Here is a 23,628-nt window from a genome sequence, read left to right on the forward strand (position 1 = left end):
GAAGGCAGACTTGAAGTGGACAAAGAACACTTTTCTGTTGTATAGTGGAATGGACAGGGAAAACAGGGAGTTGATAAAACCCTCGGTTAGGTCGCATCAATTGATTGTTTCTTCAGACCACGATCCGGAACTTTATTTGAAGGTCGTAAACAACCCAAACCATAGGTACCTTCTCACCAAGTTCCGCTTGAACAAAGTCCATTTGATAATTTCTGGCCGCCCTGGTTGGACCAGGGACTCGGAACTGAATAAATGTAATTGCGATGGCCATTCAATTATGGACACTGCCCACTACTTGTTCTTTTGTATCCACTTCAAATCTATTAGGGAAAAATGTATTATTCCCCTGCTAAAAGGGAGAGGGTTTAGGCAGGTCAAACCAGCTTTATTATACCTGCAGATGCTAAATGATATCTGGGAAATCTATAATGTGGCCAAATTTTTAACTATTGCAGTCAGACTGGGTAAAAAGATCAATTGGGTGTAGAATATCCTACCAATAATCATGCTTACTGTAAAATTGAATCTAGTTTTTAAAAAAAAAACTCTGTAATGTTTTTATTTGACTGTTAATTGTAACTTTTTTAATGATGTATTGTGATTCTTGGACCATCGTTTATGTGTGTCTTGTACTTTTATGGTTTTGAAAATTCGAACCGAATAAAGTATTTCTTGACTTGACTTGACCATGGGGGTGGATTTTGTACAGATTTTGAAGAATAGAGGTCATAGATGTAGGGCCAGAGTTAGAGTTTGGTTGGCGGTAGTCTTTCCATCAGAGTGGCAAAGGACATTACGTCCACCCCTCTGACGGACTGCCACCTTCCAAATTTAGAGATCACCGCAGGCCCAATGGTTATCTCCGTACCTTCAGACAAACCATGATCATCCCAAAGTATGTTTTAAGAAATCAAATAAATATTGATCTCCCGACACCCAGGGAATATTTCCCTGGTTTCGTTGGTCATTATGTTTTTTTTCAGTCTGTGACTTCCAGTTTTTTTTGAGTTGTTGGAGTAAGTTTTCTGATGGCAGTACCAGCGGGGGCAATGCTGTTGGAAAACTGACAGTCCGTCTGGTACTCTATCATGTTTGTCTGGTGGAACTCTAATCACTAGTATATGCAGTAGACCTTTGTACTATCTACCATTCCTATGTGACTCTTAGAGTATATCCAGTCATATCCCTTCCCTATGTATATAGAGATAACTCTAATCACTAGTATATGCAGTAGTCTGCTGTGCTCTCTACCATTACTATGTGACTCTTAGAGTATATCCAGTCATATCCCTTCCCTATGTATATAGAGATAACTCTAATCACTAGTATATGCAGTAGACCGTTGTGCTCTCTACCATTCATATGTGATTCTTAGAGTATATCCATGTATGTCCCTTCCCTATGTGTGTAGAGATAACTCTAATCACTAGTATATGCAGTATACCTTTGTACTCTCTACCATTCCTATGTGACTCTTAGAGCATATCCATTTGCATCCCTTCCCTATGTATATAGAGATAACTCTAATCACTAGTATATGCAGTAGACCTTTGTACTATCTACCATTCCTATGTGACTCTTATCGAGTATATCCATTTGTATCTCCTCCTTGTGTGACTTTACATCTTGTACATTTGCAATTTTTTTCTGTTTGTATCCTTTATGTAACGCATGTAATCCTAAATCCTAAATCCTTATGTTTTTCAACTGGTTCTTATGTAAAGCGCTCTGACACCTTCAGTCCTGCCAAGCATCACGCATTACGTGTGACACTAACGCATTTCAGTGAGGTTGTCCGCATCACCGCACTGAAATGCGAAGTCACGCATATATGCGATGTGCCTTTAAAGCGCTGTGGTCAGAGCGGTGGCTATATAGTTATTATATTGATAATTGGCACTAGCGTCAGCCGCACAAGCAGGCACCCGTACTGCTCAGCAGACTTCTTGGGAGCTGGGCTCTGAGCTGCTTGCTCGCTAACAAAGTATTCACTGTTTTAATCACCAGTCCTGCCAAGCATCACGCATTACGTGTGACACTAACGCATTTCAGTGAGGTGGTCCGCATCACCGCACTGAAATGCGAAGTCACGCATATATGCGATGTGCCTTTAAAGCGCTGTGGTCAGAGCGGTGGCTATATAGTTATTATATTGATAATTGGCACTAGCGTCAGCCGCACAGGCAGGCACCCGTACTGCTCAGCAGACTTCTTGGGAGCTGGGCTCTGAGCTGCTTGCTCGCTAACAAAGTATCCACTGTTTTAATCACTGCCCGGCTGGAAGTGCTGTGCGGCATACTTTCACTTTCACCAGCCTGCCTTCTGAGGCGCGAGCGCGCAATAGCTGAATTCGGATATGGGCCCATGCTGTTTATTACCTCTACTGCCAACGCGGTAATGCATCCTACGGTCTGCAGTGACGTGAGGGACCCAGCCGGACCCACCACAGCCCGGGCGGGGCTGGACTGGAGGCAGAGGAGTCACTCAGAACCAGGGCTCGAGTCGGGGTACCACGTGGGTGGACGGCGTCCCCCCACTTATTTTACCGGGAGCTCAATAACTTGAGCAAATGGAGCCACACATTCACTCTTTGGCCTCTCTGGGGCGAGATCGTAGCTCATTCAGAGCGCTGCTCACGCGCTGGCTTCTCTGATGCAATCGCATCTAAGGGGTGAGCGAGGAGAGGCAATGAGTCTGATGGTGCAAGCCACCTTTTGTGACGTCACTTCCTGTTGTGACATCAGCGTCCCCCCACTTCTTTTTTTAGGACTGGTGCCCTGCTCAGAACACTGTGGCGGCCGCGGTTGTTCGTTGTCGTTTGCAGGCCGGAGCACCGGGACAGGTCTGACTGTAAATCTGCGCTGGCAAGGCCCGAGGCAGCTGTGCGGGCGCCGCAGCAATCTTGCCACTCGCAGCACTGCCTGGTGCTTGCACCTGCCCCGGCCGCCATTGTGTGCTGTCCCACGGTGAATAAAAAATATTCATCACCGGAGCTCAGCCTCACGTAATTTAGTCAGTAGTGGCCGTCATCTGCAGCGGCTGCCAGGACAGTCCGACACTGACTGGAGGACAAACGCTTTCAGGACAGCAGAACCCCAAGGAGCTGGGCGGTAAACGGAACCTGAACCACGGTGACTGCAGTCTGCTTGCCTCGCAGTCGCTGCCTGCAAAGAATCAAAGTAAGTGCCAGTCATGGGAGCGCGTGTGTGCTTATGCGACCCAGCGAAAATACATTCTGAATATTTGACTAAACCGCAAACAAGCAAAAATAAGTGATAATGGTGATTTACAAAATGACAAGTACATTGATGCAAACATTAAGAAATGCCATGAGTCTGCCTTTTTATTTAAAAGTGTTTTTTAAAAACGTGGCAGGGCATGTGCATGTTACAGTGTCTTTCGGGGACGCGTGAAAGGTTGCGAGAATGTTCTGTACATTTGTCATGGGACCTTGGGTCCGGTGTATGCCCCTCGCTGTGTTCCTATTACAGGTAGCTCATTTCTTGGACGGTTTTTATCGCATCCTGCTAAGATTGTGGTGAGTGTGATTTTCAACTCTCAAACGTATATCTAGTAACCCATAAAAAACAGCAGTTTATGTTCAGACATAGATTTGAGCCAATCGTTGTGTTACAGTGTTACAAGTGAACTAAACTAAAAGCACAAAAATGTAAAGTGCAATGTAAAATGTAAAAGGTTTTAACGGTATTCTGGCTGAAAAAGTAAAACATGACATGGAAAAAACTTGCCAACTGTGGTCTAAACTGCAGAGGTGGGTGAAAGTAAAGGCCTGTGGCAGTACCTTTTTTTTGGAATAACTTAATGTGCAAATCCTAATCCAAAAATGCATCACAGCGTGTGTGCCACCAGGACTGAGCATCATCTTTACCACAGAGCTGGCTGGTCGCCTTCCTCAAAAGAAAGTGTTCTAAAAGTCAGGTCAGTGAGACTTTGCTATCAGCCTAGCTGTGGCCTAAATGAGTGCCTCCCACTCTCCGCTTTCTAATGCAGCCCTGCATACAGCTCATGTGATCAACGTCAATGGAGTGAGTCTGTGAGTCACTCGTCTGATTAAATAAATTAGGAACTTCTTCCAGACTGCTTGATCTATTTTCCACATTTTTTGCTACAGTCTGATAAATGAGTTGTTTAACAACTATTTCTTATGCTTTGAAGCAGTTAACTTAGACTTTCTCGTTGCTCAAATGGATATTTAAATGTTTCCCTCCTCTTCATTGCTTTATTTGGTTGTGAGCAAGTGTCACTCATAGTCGCTGAAATGTCACTCATAATTACACTGTATTTATGAAAATGTCACACGTAGCAATCTGAAACCTTGGCAGCTATGCACCTTCGGGTAAAGTTCGCGCTATATAAAATCGCATAAATAAATAAAATAAAAAAAATACAATTCTACACGGGTGCTCACGTGCCAAAGCCACGGGGAGGTATGGCTCCACAGACTCGGGACACGTAGAGGACACTGCCTGCTACCCTGTACACCCCGTTCTAAAACAATGCACTGTCTCCTGATATCCATTGAATGTTTGGACCGAAGCAAGAGCACCGAGCGTAAGACTTGTCATTGGTCAATGCCGGTGTTTGATTGGTAGAAGGTAACGCCAGTTGAGAGCTCGCGCACGCTCTGAAGACGCTAGTCTGGTTGGTCAAGGACAGAGCAACTCAGCTGGTGATTGGTCGGTTTTGTTAACGTTTGAATGTCCCGCAACGTGGGTGCGCGTGCTACAAGTGAAGTGCTACTGCTTTGCTAGTAAGAGGGGGTACAGAACTAAACAGGTGGAAAGAGGACACCCACAGCGATAGCACTAAAGAAAGGATTAAAAGGAGACCAAAGAGGGGGAATGAAGTAACGAGTGTCCAGGGAAGGGCGGAGTCTTCACAAAAAATTTAGGCTGAGAAGAGACAGTGGAAAGAAGGAAGAGGGGCTGACAAAGCGAGAGGGTGAGGAGAGAAATGAGACCGAGGGGCACCTAAGGAGTGAGTGGGCTTTGATAAAACAGTGAAGGAGGTTATAGAAAGAGAGGGCAAGGAACAGGAGGTTTGAGAGTTAGAGAGGACCGGGCCGAGCCCCAAGAGAGATGGCAACCTGGTGAGAGAGGAGAGTATTTGAGGCGAAGCTGAAGAAGAAGGGTAGGGACAAAGGAGAAAAGGGAGAAACTGGGTCTGGGAGGGAGAAGTTGAGGAACAGGAGAGGGGAGGCTGAATGAAAGGACTAATAAAAAGGGGGGAGAGAGAAGAAAGGGAAGGCTAAGGAAAGAGATTGGTGACAATTGAAATAGTCACGGGTGAGGAGTGAAAAGGGGTTAATCTTGTCTAGGCTTGAAAAAGTGAGTTTATCTGTTTAGTGCGGGAAGCTGAGCAGAAAGAAGCGGCTAGAGTAGAGAAAGTGGTTGCTAGGAGGGAGATGAAGTGCTGATGAGGAAGGAGGCGTCAGGGGAGAGAAGAGACTGAATAGAGTAACCTTTTTCGTAGAGCAAAGAATATGTAGAGGAATTAGCGATTGAGTTAAAATAGTGACAGTTCAGTGGTTGTGTGGGATTAGGAGAAGTCAGAAGTTTGGTGAGTAGAGTGGAGGTGGCAGCTGTAAAGGAGAGAGGAGGATTTCAGTACATAAATATAGGGGGAGACAGATAGGTGAACCAAAAGACTGATGAGCAAGAGAAGCAAGTGAGACTGAATAAAGGAAAGTAAAGGCTGAGAAAAGAACCCTCAGAGAGACTCAGGGGAGTACAAGAGCAGGATAGAGGGAGACCGAGTTGAAGAAATAGAGAAAAGGTAGGAGCCTGAGGACAGAGCTCAGAATTTGGGAAAGTGAAAATAGAGGGCAAGGCCACAGGAGAGACAGAATAAATACAGAATTGGATTATGACAGGAGTGTTAGAAGGGAAACTAGCACCAAAAAAAAGAGAGGTCTCACCATAGCTAACTGACTGAAAGGTGGGTGCAGAGTACACTTCTAAAGTGCATTTCATAAATGTTGTCATTATGGCTTATCTTTAACACCCAGCTGTGCCTCGGATCAGAATCTTGCCCTCTGACCTTTAGCATAGCCATGGAACTTCTAGATAGGTTAGGCAACCACAGCACAACTCCAGGCAGGTAATTTAGTCTTGGCACAGCGCCTTACCCTTCAGGCAGTTCATACACACTTTGATGTTTGGCTCATTTTACACCTCTTCCCACTGTAATGACATAACTTTTACCAACTATATTAGAGTCTCTGTATGCACCCTTCACCCCAGGGTACCTGTTGGATATGCCTATTAAAACTCAAACTTCAGGGTGTTAACAGCATTATGTCGAAGTATGCATTTTGAGCACCCCTCAAAGTAACTGTAATTGTTTATCCTAAATCTATGCCTAAGGTCTATGAATATAGGTTCTGAGATAGGTTTCTGGAAGGTGATTCGTGTCCTCTTGAACTTTCTCTTGAAGGATATGTAGTATTTTCCCTCTTCACTCATTGTGGACTGTACCACAGTCTGGCTCTACAAGAGGTCTGCTAACTCAATTTGCCTGAGCACCATACAGTTTGACAACGCTATCCTGACTGATCTTTCTTGATATCTTTCAGCTTGACATGAAGAAGAAGAAACCCAATCCAGTAGGCAAAGGCAGGACATCCATTCAAAGGTAAGATCTACAGAACCCTCTTTTTCTATATTAATATGGAGACAAATGCATGCCCATAATATGATACAGAGCCAAATGAACAAAATTCCAAACCAATCACAGGAATCACTGAGAAAGCAAGAAGGACCCAAAGGTGGCCAACACTGGTCTTTCTGACTGTATCAGACTGAGTGCTGGTTAGTACTTCTACAAGATTAATAGCCTTTGACTGTGAGTCTTCAGCAGTCACTAACTGGAGGGCGAGAATAGGCAGAGTATATGGTGGCAGTGGCTCCCTACAGGGGGGCTAATAGAGTCAGACAGTAGACTAAGTAGTGCTGTGCCTCCGATTCTATATGGCTTTCAAGTACTAACATACACTATGCTTACCAGTAACTTTTACATCTCGGTGTAGATTTTATTTGAACTTTTCTCCGGATATGCTTACCAGTAACTGTTACATCTCTTGGTGTAGATTTTATTTGATTCACAAAATCAAAAATGGGGATGGATCACTTGTCCTGCATTAACCTGGGTATGCAGGTTGCGTACTGAAATGTCCCAATTAAAAAACCCTCATGCACGTGACTGAACTTGGATGGAAGCGGTATAACTTGATTCTCCGCTTTTTAGGCACGTGTGTGCATAATCATCGGGTTAGTAGTTATGCATCCTCCAACCGGAGGGTTACCCCTGGTTACCGCAGTAGTGATCAGTGATGGGTGGAGTATGTCAATTTTTTTGTTGTTGATAAAACAGGCTAGTACAACCAGATATTCGTATTTTATTAAGTCTGGGTTCGAGTCACCTTCAAAACTAAAGGCGTGTGTTTTGAGATAAATTAGGAATCTCACACACTAGTATTCTTTTGTATATAAAAAGGTCAACATGTTTCAGCCCTTGTTTGCCTGATGGGGCCGGATGGGCTTTCTTCAGGACCAAGTGAAGTGGGTGTAGAGACCAAGGGCGTCTCTGTGAATGTGAACTCCTTTGAATAGGGAGTTCACATTCACAGAGAGTATATTTGATTCATAAAATCAAAAATGGGGATGGATCACTTGTCCTGCATTAACTTGGGTATGCAGGTTGCGTACTAAAATGTCCCAATTAAAAAACCCTCATGCACGTGACTGAACTTGGATGGAAGCGGTATATCTTGATTCTCCGCTTTTTAGGCACGTGTGTGCATAATCATCGGGTTAGTAGTTATGCATCCTCCAACCGGAGGGTTACCCCTGGTTACCGTACTGTATACAACCCTATTCAAAGGAGTTCAGATTCACAGAGACGCCCTTGGTCTCTACACCCACTTCACTTGGTCCTGAAGAAAGCCCGTCCGACCCCATCAGTCAAACAAGGGCTGAAACATGTCGACCTTTTTATATACAAAAGAATACTAGTGTGTGAGATTCCTAATATATCTCAAAACACACGCCTTTAGTTTTAAAGGTGACTCGAACCCAGACTTAATAAAATACGAATATCTGGTTGTACAAGCCTGTTTTATCAAAAACATTTTTGACATACTCCACCCATCACTGATCACTACTGCGGTAACCAGGGGTAACCCTCCGGTTGGAGGATGCATAACTACTAACCCGATGATTATGCACACACGTGCCTAAAAAGCGGAGAATCAAGATATACCGCTTCCATCCAAGTTCAGTCACGTGCATGAGGGTTTTTTAATTGGGACATTTCAGTACGCAACCTGCATACCCAGGTTAATGCAGGACAAGTGATCCATCCCCATTTTTAGGTCGAGCTGACCTAGCATTCAATGCGAAAGCATTGAATGCTGTCAGCAAGACAACTAATGTTACCCGTATTTGGGAATGTGGACAGCAATGTGCCACGCGCTTTTCCTTTCCAGTTTTCACCGCGGGAGCGCGCGTCTGAGCCGCGCTTGCGCAGAGTAACTCACAGCCCTTGCTCACACACAGACACAGGCAGCCCCCACCCCTCTGCATGCACGCACACACACACAGGCGCGCATGCACACGCAGGCACACACATACAGGCACACGGCACACAGCCCCCCCCTCCCTCCCCTCCCTTTACCTCACCGGAGTCAGACTCGGGCTCGCACCGTCTGCCAAGGGAGCCCCGCAGAGCACTCGAGCTCCTCTGCCACTCTACCAAGAAGCGGAGCTCTCCCCATAGGCATGGGGGCCCCGGAGTCTCCCCGCTGGTCTTCACCCGGGCCCCCTCCTGGGACCCGGGACTTCATGCGGCACTTCTCTTCTCCGGGCTCGCGCTCCGACCTGAAAACGAAATTGAAGAGTGGCGCGCATGCGCAGGCAGCCCCCGCCCTCCCACTCCTCACAGGCCGGCGAAAAGCTGATGGTAGCGCAGGACTGGTTTTTATTTTATTATTTTCTGTTATTTCACAGTTGCAGTTGACAGAGATGCATGTAGTTTGTACTGATGTGGGCAGAGGACACTGGTGTTGTTTTGTGGGGTTTAATGTTTTTTTCCGTTGTTTCACGGAGTCTCCTGGTACGTAATTTGTGTTGAATTTGGGGAAACACCATTTAGCAGCTTTCATGTAATGCTGCTGGTTTTTGATGCTGTGCAGGTCCCAGCAGTGAGCCTCAGTTGGCCTCACGCAGTCCCAGGAGCTTTCAGATCGTGAGTCAGCAGTCCTTGTTTACCTCCTCCATCTCATGCTAAAGTCACCGATAGAAGTGCAGACAGCACCAGAATGTTCTCTGGGTCGTCTCTCAGGTGACCAACTCCCCTCCCTCCCCCACAAGCATGGAGCGCTTTTGAGGATAGCGCAATTTAAGAACTTTAATTAAACTAGGCGCTTTCGGATCATTCTTAGTGTAGAGACAAAGTTCGCGTTTGAGAGTTCTGGACACAAAACTGGCGTGAAGTTCAGAAGCATTGGGTGTGGGCGGCCTGATGAGGCGTTCGAGGGCGCCACATGTGGTAGCGGGGCTCTGTGTTTTATCAATTGTAATGGCGGATTTTAGGGGGAAGAAAAGTGAGTTTTCTCTGCATGCATAAACAGGCCAATGAGCGTCTTTTGGCTGCAGACGGGACGGAGTTTTGTGGGTATAATTGAGCTTGTGCAGAGCTCTGTCCAAGGTGCACTCGTTAGAGAATTGCAATAGAAACGGGAGGAAAGAGATTATTACAGCCTTGTGCCGCGCACCATCTGCCTATGCTCCTGTCCCTCTTACCTGTTCCTCTTAAACCATTGCATCTTTAGCCATGGGGGATGCCTCTTTGGGGATGGAGAACTGCATCTCGATGAGAGGTAGGGTTGCTGGCAGGGGTTCATAGTCAGAGAAACCTACTGCTACAAGGCTGGTGTGAGGCAGGCAGTCTCTCCAGCCCTGAAAACACTTTGATCAGTCTCCAGCCTCCTAAGAAATCCCCCGGTCCACTGCAGTCTAAAAACGGCCTTCCCTCATTCCTTCTGGCACTTTGTATATTATGTCATTAATAAAGCGAATATTTTCCCCTTTGTGTTGTGACATAGTTTTTGAGTTGCACTGCTTATACAATTTGTGCAACCATTCAACAACACCTGGTTCAAATATGTTCTCTCAAGGTTTCAAGCTTTATTACAAAGGTAACAAAAAGATGTTCATATTTCACTTCTGTTCTCGGATTTTCGTCACAATAGAATACACTGAACATAATCTTCACAAAAGTTATTAACAAAACTTTATGCTATTGCCATTATAAATTACAATAACTTTTATTTAAGTATTAATTATTGAAAAAAATTTAAAGCCTTTGTTATTTGTAATATCAATACATGTAAGTTACGTAAATACAACACATATTACATTACAAATGCTATAGGTGTCACATTTGCAAAAGTTATAACTATTGGCATTGTAAATGACAAAGCTATTAATTTAGCTATTTTCAAAAACAAAACATAAATAAAAAATGTGTCATTTACAATACCAATAGCTCAAACTTTCCTAATGCGAGACCTATTGCATTGCAAATGCTTGTTGATTTTGTGAACCTGATAACCAAGGAAGCTGAATGGATAACGCTTTCCTTCTCCCTCCACAATTGATTGTTTGTAGAGTTTATTTGAACATTTCTCCTGACATTTAACCTCAAAGTCCATGCCTGTAGTGGGAAAATGAAGCGTCACATATAAAAATAGATTGGAAAAGACATTGATAACCAATTCACAGAAAATATTCTGTTCCCTAAAGTTATTCTCTGCTCTTGGGGTTAGCCCCACAAATAAGCTGCAGTTCTGCATTAAGCAGGCCCCAGGATAGGAGATGATGAAACGAAAGGTAACGAGGACAAAAATAACATCAATTCCTTGTCTTATGATAACATGGGAAAGGAGGCATGGGATATCTCCTTCAGTTAGATCCCAAGTCAAGGTCGGATCAGCCTCATAGGTTGAACAAGTTCTTGGAAGAGTGGTAGCGAAACAAGAGCAAAAGTTCTGTTTCAGTTTTTTAGCAATGTGGGAGATCAGTGATAAAACAATACAATTAAACTGTAGCCCATTTTTGCCTTCCCCACTCTTGGGTGGTGGCTTCTGTTTACAGGAAGTGGTACCAGCCTGTACAAGAGTTGGACAAGAGTGGGATGTTAGGAATGGAGTGGTAGTGTATGGAATAATGTGTGGATGGCATGTGAATGCTGGGGAATTCCAGTGGATGAACAGGGAGCAAGCTGGCACTGCTCTCTACCAATTGAACATAACTTATGGAAATAAAGTACTGTCCACATGCCGTAACAATGGCAAAGAGGATGGGAGCGGTGTTGGCAGAGGCAGTGATATTGACAGAGCAGTTGATCCCTGCGTCCTGTGGTGGCCCTGTCATAGGAATATAAGAACCTGCACAAATTGCTGTTTAAGGTGTCTGAGGCTTTGTGACCGGGATGGAGAAGTGCAGGAGCCAGCAGCGGCATAGGAGGTGTTATGGCCGGAGTAGTTTCCCCGCAGTACAGCGCTTAGCCTTGCTGAGAGGATCAGAGGCGGGCAGACGGGAAGGAGTCGTGGCCTAGTGGTGTGACGCAGTAGTGTGGGAAAACTTGTAGCTGTGCTTGTGGCGCAGCAACTTGGGAGGAGCCACAGCTGGATACCAGCAATTGTTGTAATCGTTGTTCCTGGGCAACAGGTAGCTTTTCACACTGTGATCAGCGTTGCAGCGGTGAATTAGCGAATGCGGCCTAGAGGTGGTGACGCACGGTCTAGTGATCCTGATATCATCACTAGGTGGTTATTTCGCCCGTCGTTTTTGGCAAAAGCGATGCAAGAATCAAAAGAATCCCCCCAATGTCATGCAATAGTTGTAAAATGGATGAGAGTGAATGTGATGTAGCGTTCACTTATGAGTATTTTATGTGGGGAAAGGGCATGGAGATAGAAAATGTCTAGAGTTGTCTGAAGTGAAATGGGTGCAGGAGATGAAAGATGCACCATTGTTGGCCATACAAAAACTAAATTTCAAAAGGATGGCTATCAGAGCGTTAGTTGCAAGTTGAATATTATACCTTCTGGAAAGTGAAGGAGGAATTATCTGTTTGTAAATATGTTAATTTGAGAGGAGATACAATTACATCTCCTATTGGGGTACGAGAGAGCATTGTCAAATTGGGACATGAATGCCGTGGACGGATGTCTAGAACGAGAAGAAAATGTTGATGGCCAGGTCTGAATGGTATGGTGGATCGATTGGTGGGAGGGTGTAGAGCTTGTAGGTCAAGTGATAAGGTGGTTGAAACTCTAATTCTACCTTTACAAACTGTATAATTGGCAGATGGACCGTGGTGGAAATTGGCTATAGATTCGATGGGGCCTTTTGCCGCATTACTGTCCAAGGAGGTGTATGCCGTTGTGCTCATTGACTACTATTCCGAATGTCCAGAAATACGTATATGTTAGGTAATGTTACGACAGAGGTGGTTATTGATTTCCTGGAAGATGCTTTTCTAGATAAGTTGTTCTGGAGTCATTGGTTTCAGATAACGGTGTGCAACTTCTGCCAAGTAAGATACAGTCTTTTTTGAAAATGTGTGGCGTTACCCATGTGTGGGTGTCTTTGTACCATCCAGAAGGAAATGTCCAGGTTGGACACTTCAATAGAGTCATTAAGGAGACTATTCAATTGGCATTAAAGTCTGGGTTACCCTGGAAGAATGCTCTTAAAACTATGTTGTAATCATACAGGATTACCGCTCATTCAGTGACTGGCAGAGCACTATTTGAAGTGTTAAGGGAAAGAAAGACTTCCTCAAAACTTGTAGCATGGTGGTTTTAAGAATAGGAAGGAAGTAGGCGTGGCTTGGACAGCAATGCGGACGGGTGCCTAGGTCCGATGCCTCCATAGCCCCGGGGCAAACAACCGTGAATTAAGCACAGCCACACAAGTCCGACCCAAGATATAAGAGAAGCCAAGACCGTCGGAACACCCGGTGACCAAAAGGAGCCGGAAGGAAGCCGCACCACACCCGACGGCGAAGCAACAGAAGGCTTTCCCCCTCGCAGGGTGCGGGAAGAAGCAGATCGGCCATGTTTGGAGACCGCAGACACTAAAGAAAAGAAGTGGGCGCGGAGAACGCAAGAGGGAGGAGAGACCACACTAGACCTGGCGAAAAGCCGCAAAGCAAGCGCCAACACTAGCGGAGGACGGAGAAGAAGAGTCCGGTACCTGCCCGCAACACCAAGTCGGTAGGTGCGAACGGAGCGGAAGGCGAAAGTGAAAGCAAAGGCAGGGTGCCGCCATTTTCAGCTGAGCGGAACCCGCTCCCCCCCCCCGTCCCCTAGCCACAGGCGAGACAAGGCGCACAGAAGGGGGAAGTAACACGGAACAATAACAAACGCACCTGCAATAGGAACAGGAGCAGCAAAGATCTCTGCAAAGCGCACCGCAGGTACAGCTAAACCGGCACGAGCCATAGATCGGGAAGTAGGAAACCAAAGCAGCGCTGGGGGCGGCCATTTGCATTTTGCAGACAAACAAAGGGACATTTCACAAAAATAGAAGAAGGACTACCAGTTTACTTCAAGCTATGACAGCGCTCCTCAGCAGAGAACTACAGAACAGGCAGTAAGAACATTCATAAAATAAATTTTTTAAGCCAAGTAGCTTGCCTGTTAATTAAATTGTTTTCTTGAAACAACTGCTCAGTATCCCTGCTTTGTAAAACATAAAAAACACCTCCCACCATTTTCAGTCGACTCTCCCCAAAAAGGGGGACATGAGCTAAATTTCTTGAAATTTTGCTGGGACAGCTGGGTAAAAACAGGGACCGTCCTGGCAAAAACGGAGACGCCTGGTCACCCTACCCAAACCCGTCCGCAAGTAATAGCCAGACAACACGAACCTTGCAACAGATAACAGGGGGAGGCAATACCAAGCGACGCTAAGGGTGGCCATTTTGCGGATAGGCATAGGAACTGGCACGATCATCGTAATCGCTGCAGCCCACCAGTCCACCATCAGCATAGCGTAACGGTACGCTCACAACGTCACAAGCGCACACAGGAATACAGTAAAACTGTAGTGGTATCTCACGAGCCCTCCACAAGCAAAAGCCAGATAACACGCACAGACATCCTGCGAGGCACAGCCACGAAGAGAGCAACAAAGATAAAAGCGGCGCAAACATCACAAAACATATATACCAATAACAGCTAGTGCCACAGCCCAGAAACCTGTGAAAAGAGCACAAATAAAGAGTCGAGGAGCCACAACCTCACGCCAAGCTCAGGATCACAGCACTAAAAAGAGCACAGCCGCAACGCAGGGAGGCTCTCTGGCGAGACCTTGGTGAGAAGTGCGGAAGTTAAACAGAGGGGCACAGGGAAGAAGCCACGATAAAAAGACCAAGCGGGGATAGACGCTAAAACAAACTAACCCGGAGACCCAGGGCCAGCGACCGCAAGAAAGAAGACCAAACTAAGGCGCTGGCAGGAGCAAAGGCAAAGACGAGGACGAGAAACATCAGAGAACCTAGCAGATATAGAAACCAAAACCCAGCCTCAACACAGGGAAGTGGAGCAAACAAGGCAACAAATACGCTCTAAAAAGAAGGCCGACAAGGCTGCTTTCAATCAAGAAGAGGCCTGGCAGAAATGTCGGGGCAGGAGGGTAAAGGCTGCAATGACCCCAAAAAACAAAGAAAAGACCCACCAGAATCACCACTGAAACAAAGGAACGAAACAACCATGGACATGATCTTAAAGAAAGTAAATGAGGGCAACGAACTGGCCAGGTCGACAAAAAATCACCATAGATAGCATGCAGCTCGAGCTAACGGCAATAAGAGCCGACCTGCACAACACCAATACTAGAATAGAGGCTGCAGAGAAACGCATCAGTGATGTAGAAGACGCAACGCCAAGAAGCAGCAAAGTGCTCACAGATAACGCCAAGACCTCTAAAGCACTCCAGAAACAACTGGCGGAGCAGGAGGATCGGGCAAGAAGAGGAAATATCCGCATCCTGGGCATCCGAGAAGGTATGGAGGACAAAGCTGGATCATGCACGACCATGCTCGAAGATATAATACCACGGCTAACGGGTCTTAGTTTCGAGAGACAATTCGAAATTGACAAAGCCTACAGAGTGCCAGCCCAGAAACCAACACAAGGCAAAGGTCCTCGACCAATAATATGCTGCCCGCTAAGGTCTAGCCATACTGAGGCGATCTTCGCTTTCGCCAGGAAAAACCCAAACCTGAAATGGGAAAGTAACAAGATAATACTTACTCAAGATTTCTTACGACAAACAGTAGAAACCAGGAAGGGCTTTCTAGCAATGAGAGACACCTTACGCAGGAACGACATAACTTTCACCTTAGCAGGCCCAGCGAGATTCAAGATCACTGACAAATGGAGAACAGCTTAAGAGTGTCGTGAGAGAAGTGTGTAAGCACTAGACAGACTAGAGAAGAAATCTCCCTGAAGAAGTCACAGTGGAAATCAGCGTTTTTTTTTTAGGAAGCCCTCACTCACCACCCTGGGTGGTGACATGCTTCATCGATCCACGGGGTCCGGTAGCAGGAGACGCTAGGTGCAAAACGGGGGGCAGGCGTTGCGGGCGGTGTGCCATTGTCGCTTCCCCCCCCTCCCGAGACCCATGGGGTGTGGATCTTGTGCATTACAAACAGTACAGGGACCTCAAATTGAAGGTTTCCCATCACTTTTGTTTGGTTTTTGCACTTTATTTTACACACTTGTTTCTAACTTTCACGTCCTCTGGTAAGGGTGGGCCTTAGCGCGCCCATACCGCCGAGGTACACCACCTGACGGTCCTGATGAAAGCCCAGTAAATGACACATAGACGGGCAGAAACATGTTGACCCCACTTTAAGTGGAAACAACCGAGTCATTAACTGGTAAGTTTCCCACACATATTTTACTTATGTCAAACTGACCATTGAATAATAAAAATTCCGTTTGGTACAGTTTCTGACATTCTTAATTCACATTTCTTTTTGACACTTTTGCCACAAAGAACCTGCTCCGCAGTAATCTGGCGTTGTAGCACACCAGGGAGGCATTCGGCTTCTCCTGATGGGCCCGATGATGAAGCATGTCACCACCCAGGGTGGTGAGTGAGGGCTTCCTAAAAAAAACAGCTGATTTCCACTGTGACTTCTTCAGGGAGATTTCTTCTCTGTGTCTAGTGCTTACACACTTCTCTCACGACACTCTTTTGTTGTTTTACAAGATTTAACAGGGGGACCAAGAGTGTCCTTTTCCCTCTCTCTCAATTTGTTATTACAAATGGTGAACAGCGACCTTTTTTTTTTTTAAAACAGATTTTATTGGTTGCATGATAGGAACATATCAAGTAATTCTCTGACCTCCAGAGACAATCACTAGAACAAATAAGCAATGACTGTGACATGCAAGCATTTTCTTAGGCGGTTATGCAATTGTATTAACAAACAAAGAAATGCCTTGTTATACAAACCCCCCCACCCTTCCCACCCACCCTAAACTCCCCCCTCCCTCCCGCGCGTGCCGCTGCCTACTCCGTCCGTGTCGTGCTATGCGTGTTGCAATGTTCGCCATAGCATAGGTTATCTGACTGTCAGATTAGTTGTACGACCTCTTCCTCTGGGGGTGGGTCCAGGTCCAGGCCCCGATAGTCTGCCCACCGCTCCCAAATTCTATAATGCTTGAGAGAGCACCCCCGTGCAACATATACAGGCTGTTCCAGGCCCATACAAAAGTCCATTCCATTCTGCCAAGCTATGAAGGAAGGCGCGCGGGGCGCCTTCCAAGATCTCGCAATGTACCTTTTGGCCAAGGTCAGCCCCAACAGGAGTAAATGGCGCTTGTACCGGTTGCCCCCCACTCCAGCCAGCACATGGAGAAGAGCCAGTTTGAGAACAGCGACCTTTGATGACCCAAACGACCTAAGGAAATATATCCAGGACCCGCCAACAGAAGACATGGAAGCCAGGAATCTAGGAGCAGCAAAAAGGAGCGCATCACCGGACAGTGTGGAGAAATCGGACTGAGCATTTGAACAGAACATCTACATCTCTCGGGACCCTATGAGGAGGACGCTACCTCCCAAACAAATACCTCAGAACTATCTACCTCAAGATGCCCACAACAGGCACAACAGAACTACCTCGCAGCTAATCTGCCACTGCACTCAGGAATCCAAATGCTATCTTTTTACCCCATAGCGCTCTTTGAACAAGCAGCTCTCGCAGCACCGGCAGACAGGATAACTGGCCACAACAGCTCCTGCGCCCCGCAGCACCGACTACTGCCCCTCACAGGGAAGAGCCAGAGGAACATACCACGGAGAGCTGCCAAACCCCACGTATATCCTTTTATGTTACGCATGCGGTGTCCCACTGGTCACTACACTTTTAGACTTGGGAAGAACTTAATATAAGCCTCGGGGACTTTGGAGTAGGGAACGTTGCTGTCGCACACCCAATCAGCAAACGATGGGGGGAGGGGGGGAGGGAGGGGGAAGGGGGGAAGGGGGGGTCATCGAGTACAGCTATACAGGCATTCTATATCTACTAATCATTTACTTCTATCTTTTCTCTTCACTTTCAATGTGCTAACTGGAGGTAAACACACACAACCATCCCCGAACTTGGGCAGGTCACACCTTATAACGAAGCGAACTAACACATGCTCAGCTGCAAGAAGCAAAGGCGACACACAACTGACAGGATGACACACAATCAACAAGGCCAGCCTCTGGCTAACATCAAAATTGTATCCTTCAATATCAAACGACTGAACCACCCGATAAAAAGAAGGAAGGTTTTAGAGCACTTAGCCAAGCTGAACAGCGATGTGTGCGCCCTCCAAGAAACAAAACTAGCAGCAGAGGACATAAACCGTATCAGAGCTAACTGGATAGACCAATCCTTAGGCTCTCCGGCCTGCCACAAAAAGAAAGGAGTCATCACGCTAATAAATAAAAAAGCCCAACTGAAACTACGTGACTCCTATGCTGACGATGAAGGTAGAGTCCTAATAACCAGTCTAACCAGGGGAGAGGAAACAATACATATAGCAAACATCTACGGGCCTAATGCAGAAGACGCATCCTTCTGGACCAAAGTCGAGGACAAACTGAGCACACTTCCACAAGAAGACCTCCTAATAGTCGCAGGAGACATGAACCTGGTACTAGACCAAGCCACTGATAGACATCCACAAAGGCCCAGCCACAGCACAAAGGGAGAGAACACTCTGAAAAATGTATGCACCAAGTTCAACCTTAGAGATCCATGGCGACTCCAAAACCCGGATGCCAGGGACTACACCTTCTACTCACACCCCCAAAACTCCTACAGCAGGATAGACTACATCCTAATCTCCGAAACCCACACCCACCTCATTGACCATACAGAGACAGCACCAAGAACAATCTCAGACCACTCACACATCAGCCTAACACTATCAGGAAGATACAATGAGAAAATCACGCGAAGATGGAGACTGAATGACGGTCTTCTCAGGAACAAATCAACCACAGAAGAGATAGGCAACGCCATTAAGGACTACCTGGAGCTAACACGGGCACGGAAAAAGAAGTTCTCTGGGACGCCCTGAAAGCCACCATCAGAGGCACACTACTCTCTATCAAAGGGAAACTCAATAGAGAAAGAAGCAAGAAAGAAGCCGAACTCGAGAAAGAGATTAAGGCTTTGGAAACAGGCCACATAGCCAACCTAAGAGACAGGAACACGCTCACAGCCCTAACAAAAAAGAAATACGAGCTGACCAGAATCCTGAGTGAGAGAGCCGGAACCTGGCTGAAGAAATACAAAGCAATCAACCTGTGCTCAGCCAACAAGGCGGGGAAAGCCCTCGCCTCATATCTGAAAAGCAAACAATGGCAACATGCAGTAGCCGCAATTACAGACGCAAAAGGCTCTTCCCAAACAGCGAACAAGGAAATCCTCAAAGTCTTCAAAGAGTTCTACGAAGATCTGTACAGGGAAGACCAAGGACTGGACAAAGACGGCGGGCTGGACTCCTAGACAAGATCACCCTGCCCACCCTCACAGAATCACAGAGGGCAACACTTGACCTAGACATCACTGGGGACGAAATTGAGAAGGCAGTAGCGAGCCTCAAGGACAATAAGGCACCAGGCCCTGATGGCTACACAGCGAGATTCTACAAACAGTTCCTACAGCTAATCAAGCCAACAATGGTAGAGGTGTTCTCAAGCTGCATCCATAAGGGGAGAATGACCCCCACAATGTCGGAAGCAAACATCATAGTGATACCAAAAGAAGACAAAGACCCACAGCACCCCGGGGGGCGCTAGAGGGCGCGCACACAGTATGGCCGCCTTTCGGTGAGGCTTCTGTTCCCTGACTCACTTATCTGAAATTAATCCTGGGTTGCTGGACTCCAATTACACTGAAACTCCGTAGTTGAGTTGCCCGTATACCCAGCCAGACTCGACTGCAATTTGATGTGGCTCCGATCGACCGTGCCTAAGTAATTCGGTCCGGAAGACTCCACCGAGGAAGCTGTTGGAGCCCCTGCTGAGGCGCGCCGCGGGCTGAGGCACTAGGAAAGCCCGGGGGCGTCCCACGAGGCATCCCACGAGGCGTCCCACGGCTTTTGGGGCGTCCCACGAGGCGTCAGGCCCCAAAGTAACGATCCTGCTGTGGGCGCCGCGCCGCGCACCTTATTTGCTGCACTGCGGGCGGTGTGCTCGCTCCCACCACCCCTTCGCTACCTGATAGGAGCTCGGAGAAAACCGTGGCTCCGTGAACGCAGGCGACAACTCTGCTCTCCGGTCCCGGCCCGTTAGGGATTGAGCTCCCCCTCCTCCATTCGGTAGCTGGCTGCTCTTCTGACCTGAGCGGGACCGCACCCGGCCCCCGGGCCATCATTTGTGCGGTGAGTGAAGACATCGGCGTGATCGCGGGCGAGGTCACAAATCCTAAGGACACCGGTGGCCTCCCCCCCCCCCTCCAACCCCCCCTTGTGCTGCATGCGGCTGCTCTCTGGCGGGACGGGAGGGCAGTGAGGACACAACGCATTCAGAGGCCCCGACTTAAAGCTGCGCTTTGATTTCTCTGCTACTGCAGCGCGATGAGGGGGTGAGTGAGGGGACCTAAAAGGAGTGGACAGTGCTCTATCGCGGCGATCTAAACTCCCCCCCCCCCAATTGCGAGTGCTACACGTACCCTCTGAGTTGCCCACCGCCGCGGGGATTGAATTGAGTGGGCATACTTATTCTGGGCGCCCCGGTGTTCCTAAGTGGCCTCGCGTACTGCTGTGCCTGGAGCAGCGGTCAACTGAGCCTACAACTGCCACCTGTGACCTTCGAGGTCTCCTCCGACTGTAGTGCCGGCCCATTCATAGTGCTGCATTGGGGATTGTCTCTGGCGTGGATCCTCTTGGTTCCGGTGAGCCTATCTCTGACTCGGTGGCATAGCTGCTGCTCCTTTATTATAGTGCGCTTGAACAACCAAAGGTACGACAGATCAACCGTGACGCTGAGGTCCAGCAAGCCCAGGGGCACCATGGTGAGACAGGACAATAGGCAGCCGAAACTCACCTTTGATGCCGCCCCAAAAAATAGATCCAAAACTACCACGCCTGACCCCAAGACAGCTGGTGGGGGCGCGACGTGCAGCGACGCCCCTCCTGGGGAATTAGATATGCAACAGATACTACAGGAAATGCGCCAAGGATTTGCCACAGTTGTGGATAAGGTCGATAGACTTACCTCCAGAATGGATGCCCTGGTGCATAAAGTGGACCAGCATGAAGAACAGCTTGCGGAAACCGAGAGAAGGATTTCGAACAATGACGACACTACTGCCTCCCACACGACTCAACTAGCACGTATGGACAACTTACTACGAGTTATCGCTGCAAAGAATGAGGACTTGGAAGCCCGCAGTCGACGCAATAACATCCGCGTCACGGGCATTCCAGAATCCACAGACACGGGCGGATGGAGGACTATGTAGAAAAACTTCTGCTAACGTCCATTGGGGCTGACGCATTCTCCGCACAATTTATAGTCGAACGGGCGCACAGATCATTGGCTCCTGTACCCAAGCCTGGGGCTCCACCTTGGCCCATTATAGCCCGTCTTTTGAACTATCGTGACCGAGATGTGGCATTGCGTGCTGCCCGCGCCAAGCGAAACCTGTCCTACAACGGTGTGGCTTTTTCCATTTTCCCGGATTTTACTGCAATTGTTCAAAAGGAACGGCGCAAATTCCTGGAGGTCAAACGGAAGCTCCGTGCTGCGGAAATTGACTATGCTCTCCTGTATCCTGCGAGCTTCGTGTTACTCACCAGGGGAAGCAACATTTTTTCACTAAACCTCACCAGGTGGACGAATATCTAAAGGCCATTAAAAAAAACACAGCGAGGGGGCAGTGGTGGTGCAGCGGCGCACCTGGAGAATTCACCGGACTCTGATGATGAAGCCTGATCGGATGATGAAACGCCACTTGTTAATCTTGTTGACTGAAAGACCTTGAGTGATGTATGGCGTAATCTGGTTTGGGACTTTAGACACTCCTCTGCGAGGGCCTTGTGCCTATGATCCAGTGGTAATGTATGTCAGGGACCACTATCCCTCCCCATACTGGACCCCGGCCAAATTAGCCGCAATAGGAATAAGAGACAGTGATGTGTGCTGGAACTGCAACAAACACAAAGGGGACCTGGCACACCTAATTTTCCTCTGCCCGAAAGTAAAGAAGTTTTGGAGTAGAATAAACGACTTCATAAACAACGCCCTAGGCCTCTCAATACAGCTGGACTTCCAAACTCTAGCTACAGCTTTCATGTCAACAGCAATAGAATCCAAGGGGGACAAAGAACTGATCGATCTCTTACTCACCACAGCGATCAAGACAATGCTGAACAACTGGAAGGACACAGGGAAAGCATCGTTTAAGACGTGGTTCAACTGGATCACCTTCCTACGGGGAGCAGACACCATAACATCAAACCAAATAAGAACGATCCACACGAATGCAGAAATGTGGCTATCCCTGGACAACTATCTGTCCTCACACAAGCCCCCCTAGACCAGCGCCTTGTCGGCACACAATCTTTATCACACAGGCAAGGTAGCCTGACCAAGGATATTTTTAACACGCACCTGTTTTCCTCCATCTCCCACTCCCTCCTTTCTCCCTTTCTCCCCTTTCCTTTCAGCCTCCCAGGGTAGCATCCGCGTACCTCGGACAGCGCCGCATACGACATACAAATGTAATACACATGCCACAAAAGCCTTATGTAACCCCACCGGCACGTAAATATTTTTGACAACTGCCTCTCCCCCCTGGGGGACCGTGACTCTATACCTGTATACTGTACCTTGTAAATACCTCAATAAAAATACTGAAATAAAAAAAAAGAATAGGAAGGAAGTAAGGGGAAGGTCGGAGATTGATCTCCAGATAAAAAAAGTGGAAGCTTATCAGACGCAGGTTAGGAACAGGTTTAACAACAGTAAGAAGATGCCTGACATATCTGTTGGTCAGTATGTGCACGTGAGGAAACTTTGTTTCATGAAAAAAGGTGCATCTTGTTGATCTGGTCTATTGAGTACGGTGAGGGTTTTTGGAGGTGCTTTTAAACTTGAGGAAGGGGATGTGAGTGGGTACATTATGGGGAAAATGTGTGTCCGAGGGTTGAACTTAGTTCCAGCGTGAGTGAGGTGATTGAGGATTGTGTTATGGATAATGGTGGAGTTCAAGGAAATCCGGAGGCACATATGCGTCTGAGTGCGAGGGAGAAAAAGACACTGAGTCACCTTAAAGATTTCATGATTAGAAGAAGTGTTCATTCACTGTTCATATTCACCGTGTATTCTTATAATATTCATATTCACATTTGTTCTAAGAATATTGTGTCATGTATAATTATTTATGTTTTGTTTTTCCAAATGATTATGACAATGTAATATGCATTCCATTGTACTTTTGTTGTTTTTTTTTTGTTACTTTTTTGGGGGGGGAAGGTGTGTGGGATGTTATAAATGGAATGATAGTGTAGGGAAGAATGTGGGGATGGAATGTGAACATTGGAGGGATTCTTGGAGGGACAGTTGGCCACGAGCAGCGGTTGAACAGTTCTGAAGTACTGATCTTTGGGAACAACACCACTGCTTGGAACCTCTCCTTGTGACCATCTGCATTGGATCCTCACAGACTCTGACTGACTGTGTTCGCAGCCTTAGAATCACTCTTGACAGTGAGCTCACCATGAAAACCAAGATCGAACAGTCTCCTCAGCCTGCTTCCTCATCTTTCAAATGCTCCGTAAATCGTCATATGGCTCCCCATTGAAACCAGAAGAACTGTCACTCAAGCCCTACTCACCAGCTTGCTCACTACGGAATCACACTGCACATAGGAATCACTACACAGCTCTTGAAATGACTACAGACCATCCAGAATTTGGTGGCTAGACTCATCCTACACTTACCCAGACAAACGCACATAACTCTCCACCTCAGGAATCTACACTGGCTACCCATTCTGAAGAGATTGCAATTCAAGATG

At 47.1% G+C, this 23,628-nt stretch overlaps 1 protein-coding gene across 13 annotated transcripts in view; it reads left to right on the top strand.

The window, feature by feature from the left end:
* Positions 1-23,628, top strand: part of FAM178B (family with sequence similarity 178 member B) — a 2,777,737-nt gene that overhangs the window by 19,864 nt on the left and 2,734,245 nt on the right. For 6 of the 13 annotated variants that reach the window (XM_078666945.1, XM_078666952.1, XM_078666953.1 and 3 more), the window contains exons 1-2: positions 4,778-5,958; positions 6,596-6,654. In XM_078666945.1, the coding sequence (XP_078523071.1) occupies positions 6,602-6,654 (53 nt within the window). In that variant the 5' untranslated portion in view covers positions 4,778-5,958; positions 6,596-6,601. The other 7 variants (XM_078666946.1, XM_078666949.1, XM_078666957.1 and 4 more) reach the window with 3 other exon arrangements.

The sequence above is a fragment of the Lissotriton helveticus genome, chromosome 11 (assembly GCF_964261635.1).
Source record: "Lissotriton helveticus chromosome 11, aLisHel1.1, whole genome shotgun sequence".
NCBI classification, from domain to species: domain Eukaryota; kingdom Metazoa; phylum Chordata; class Amphibia; order Caudata; family Salamandridae; genus Lissotriton; species Lissotriton helveticus.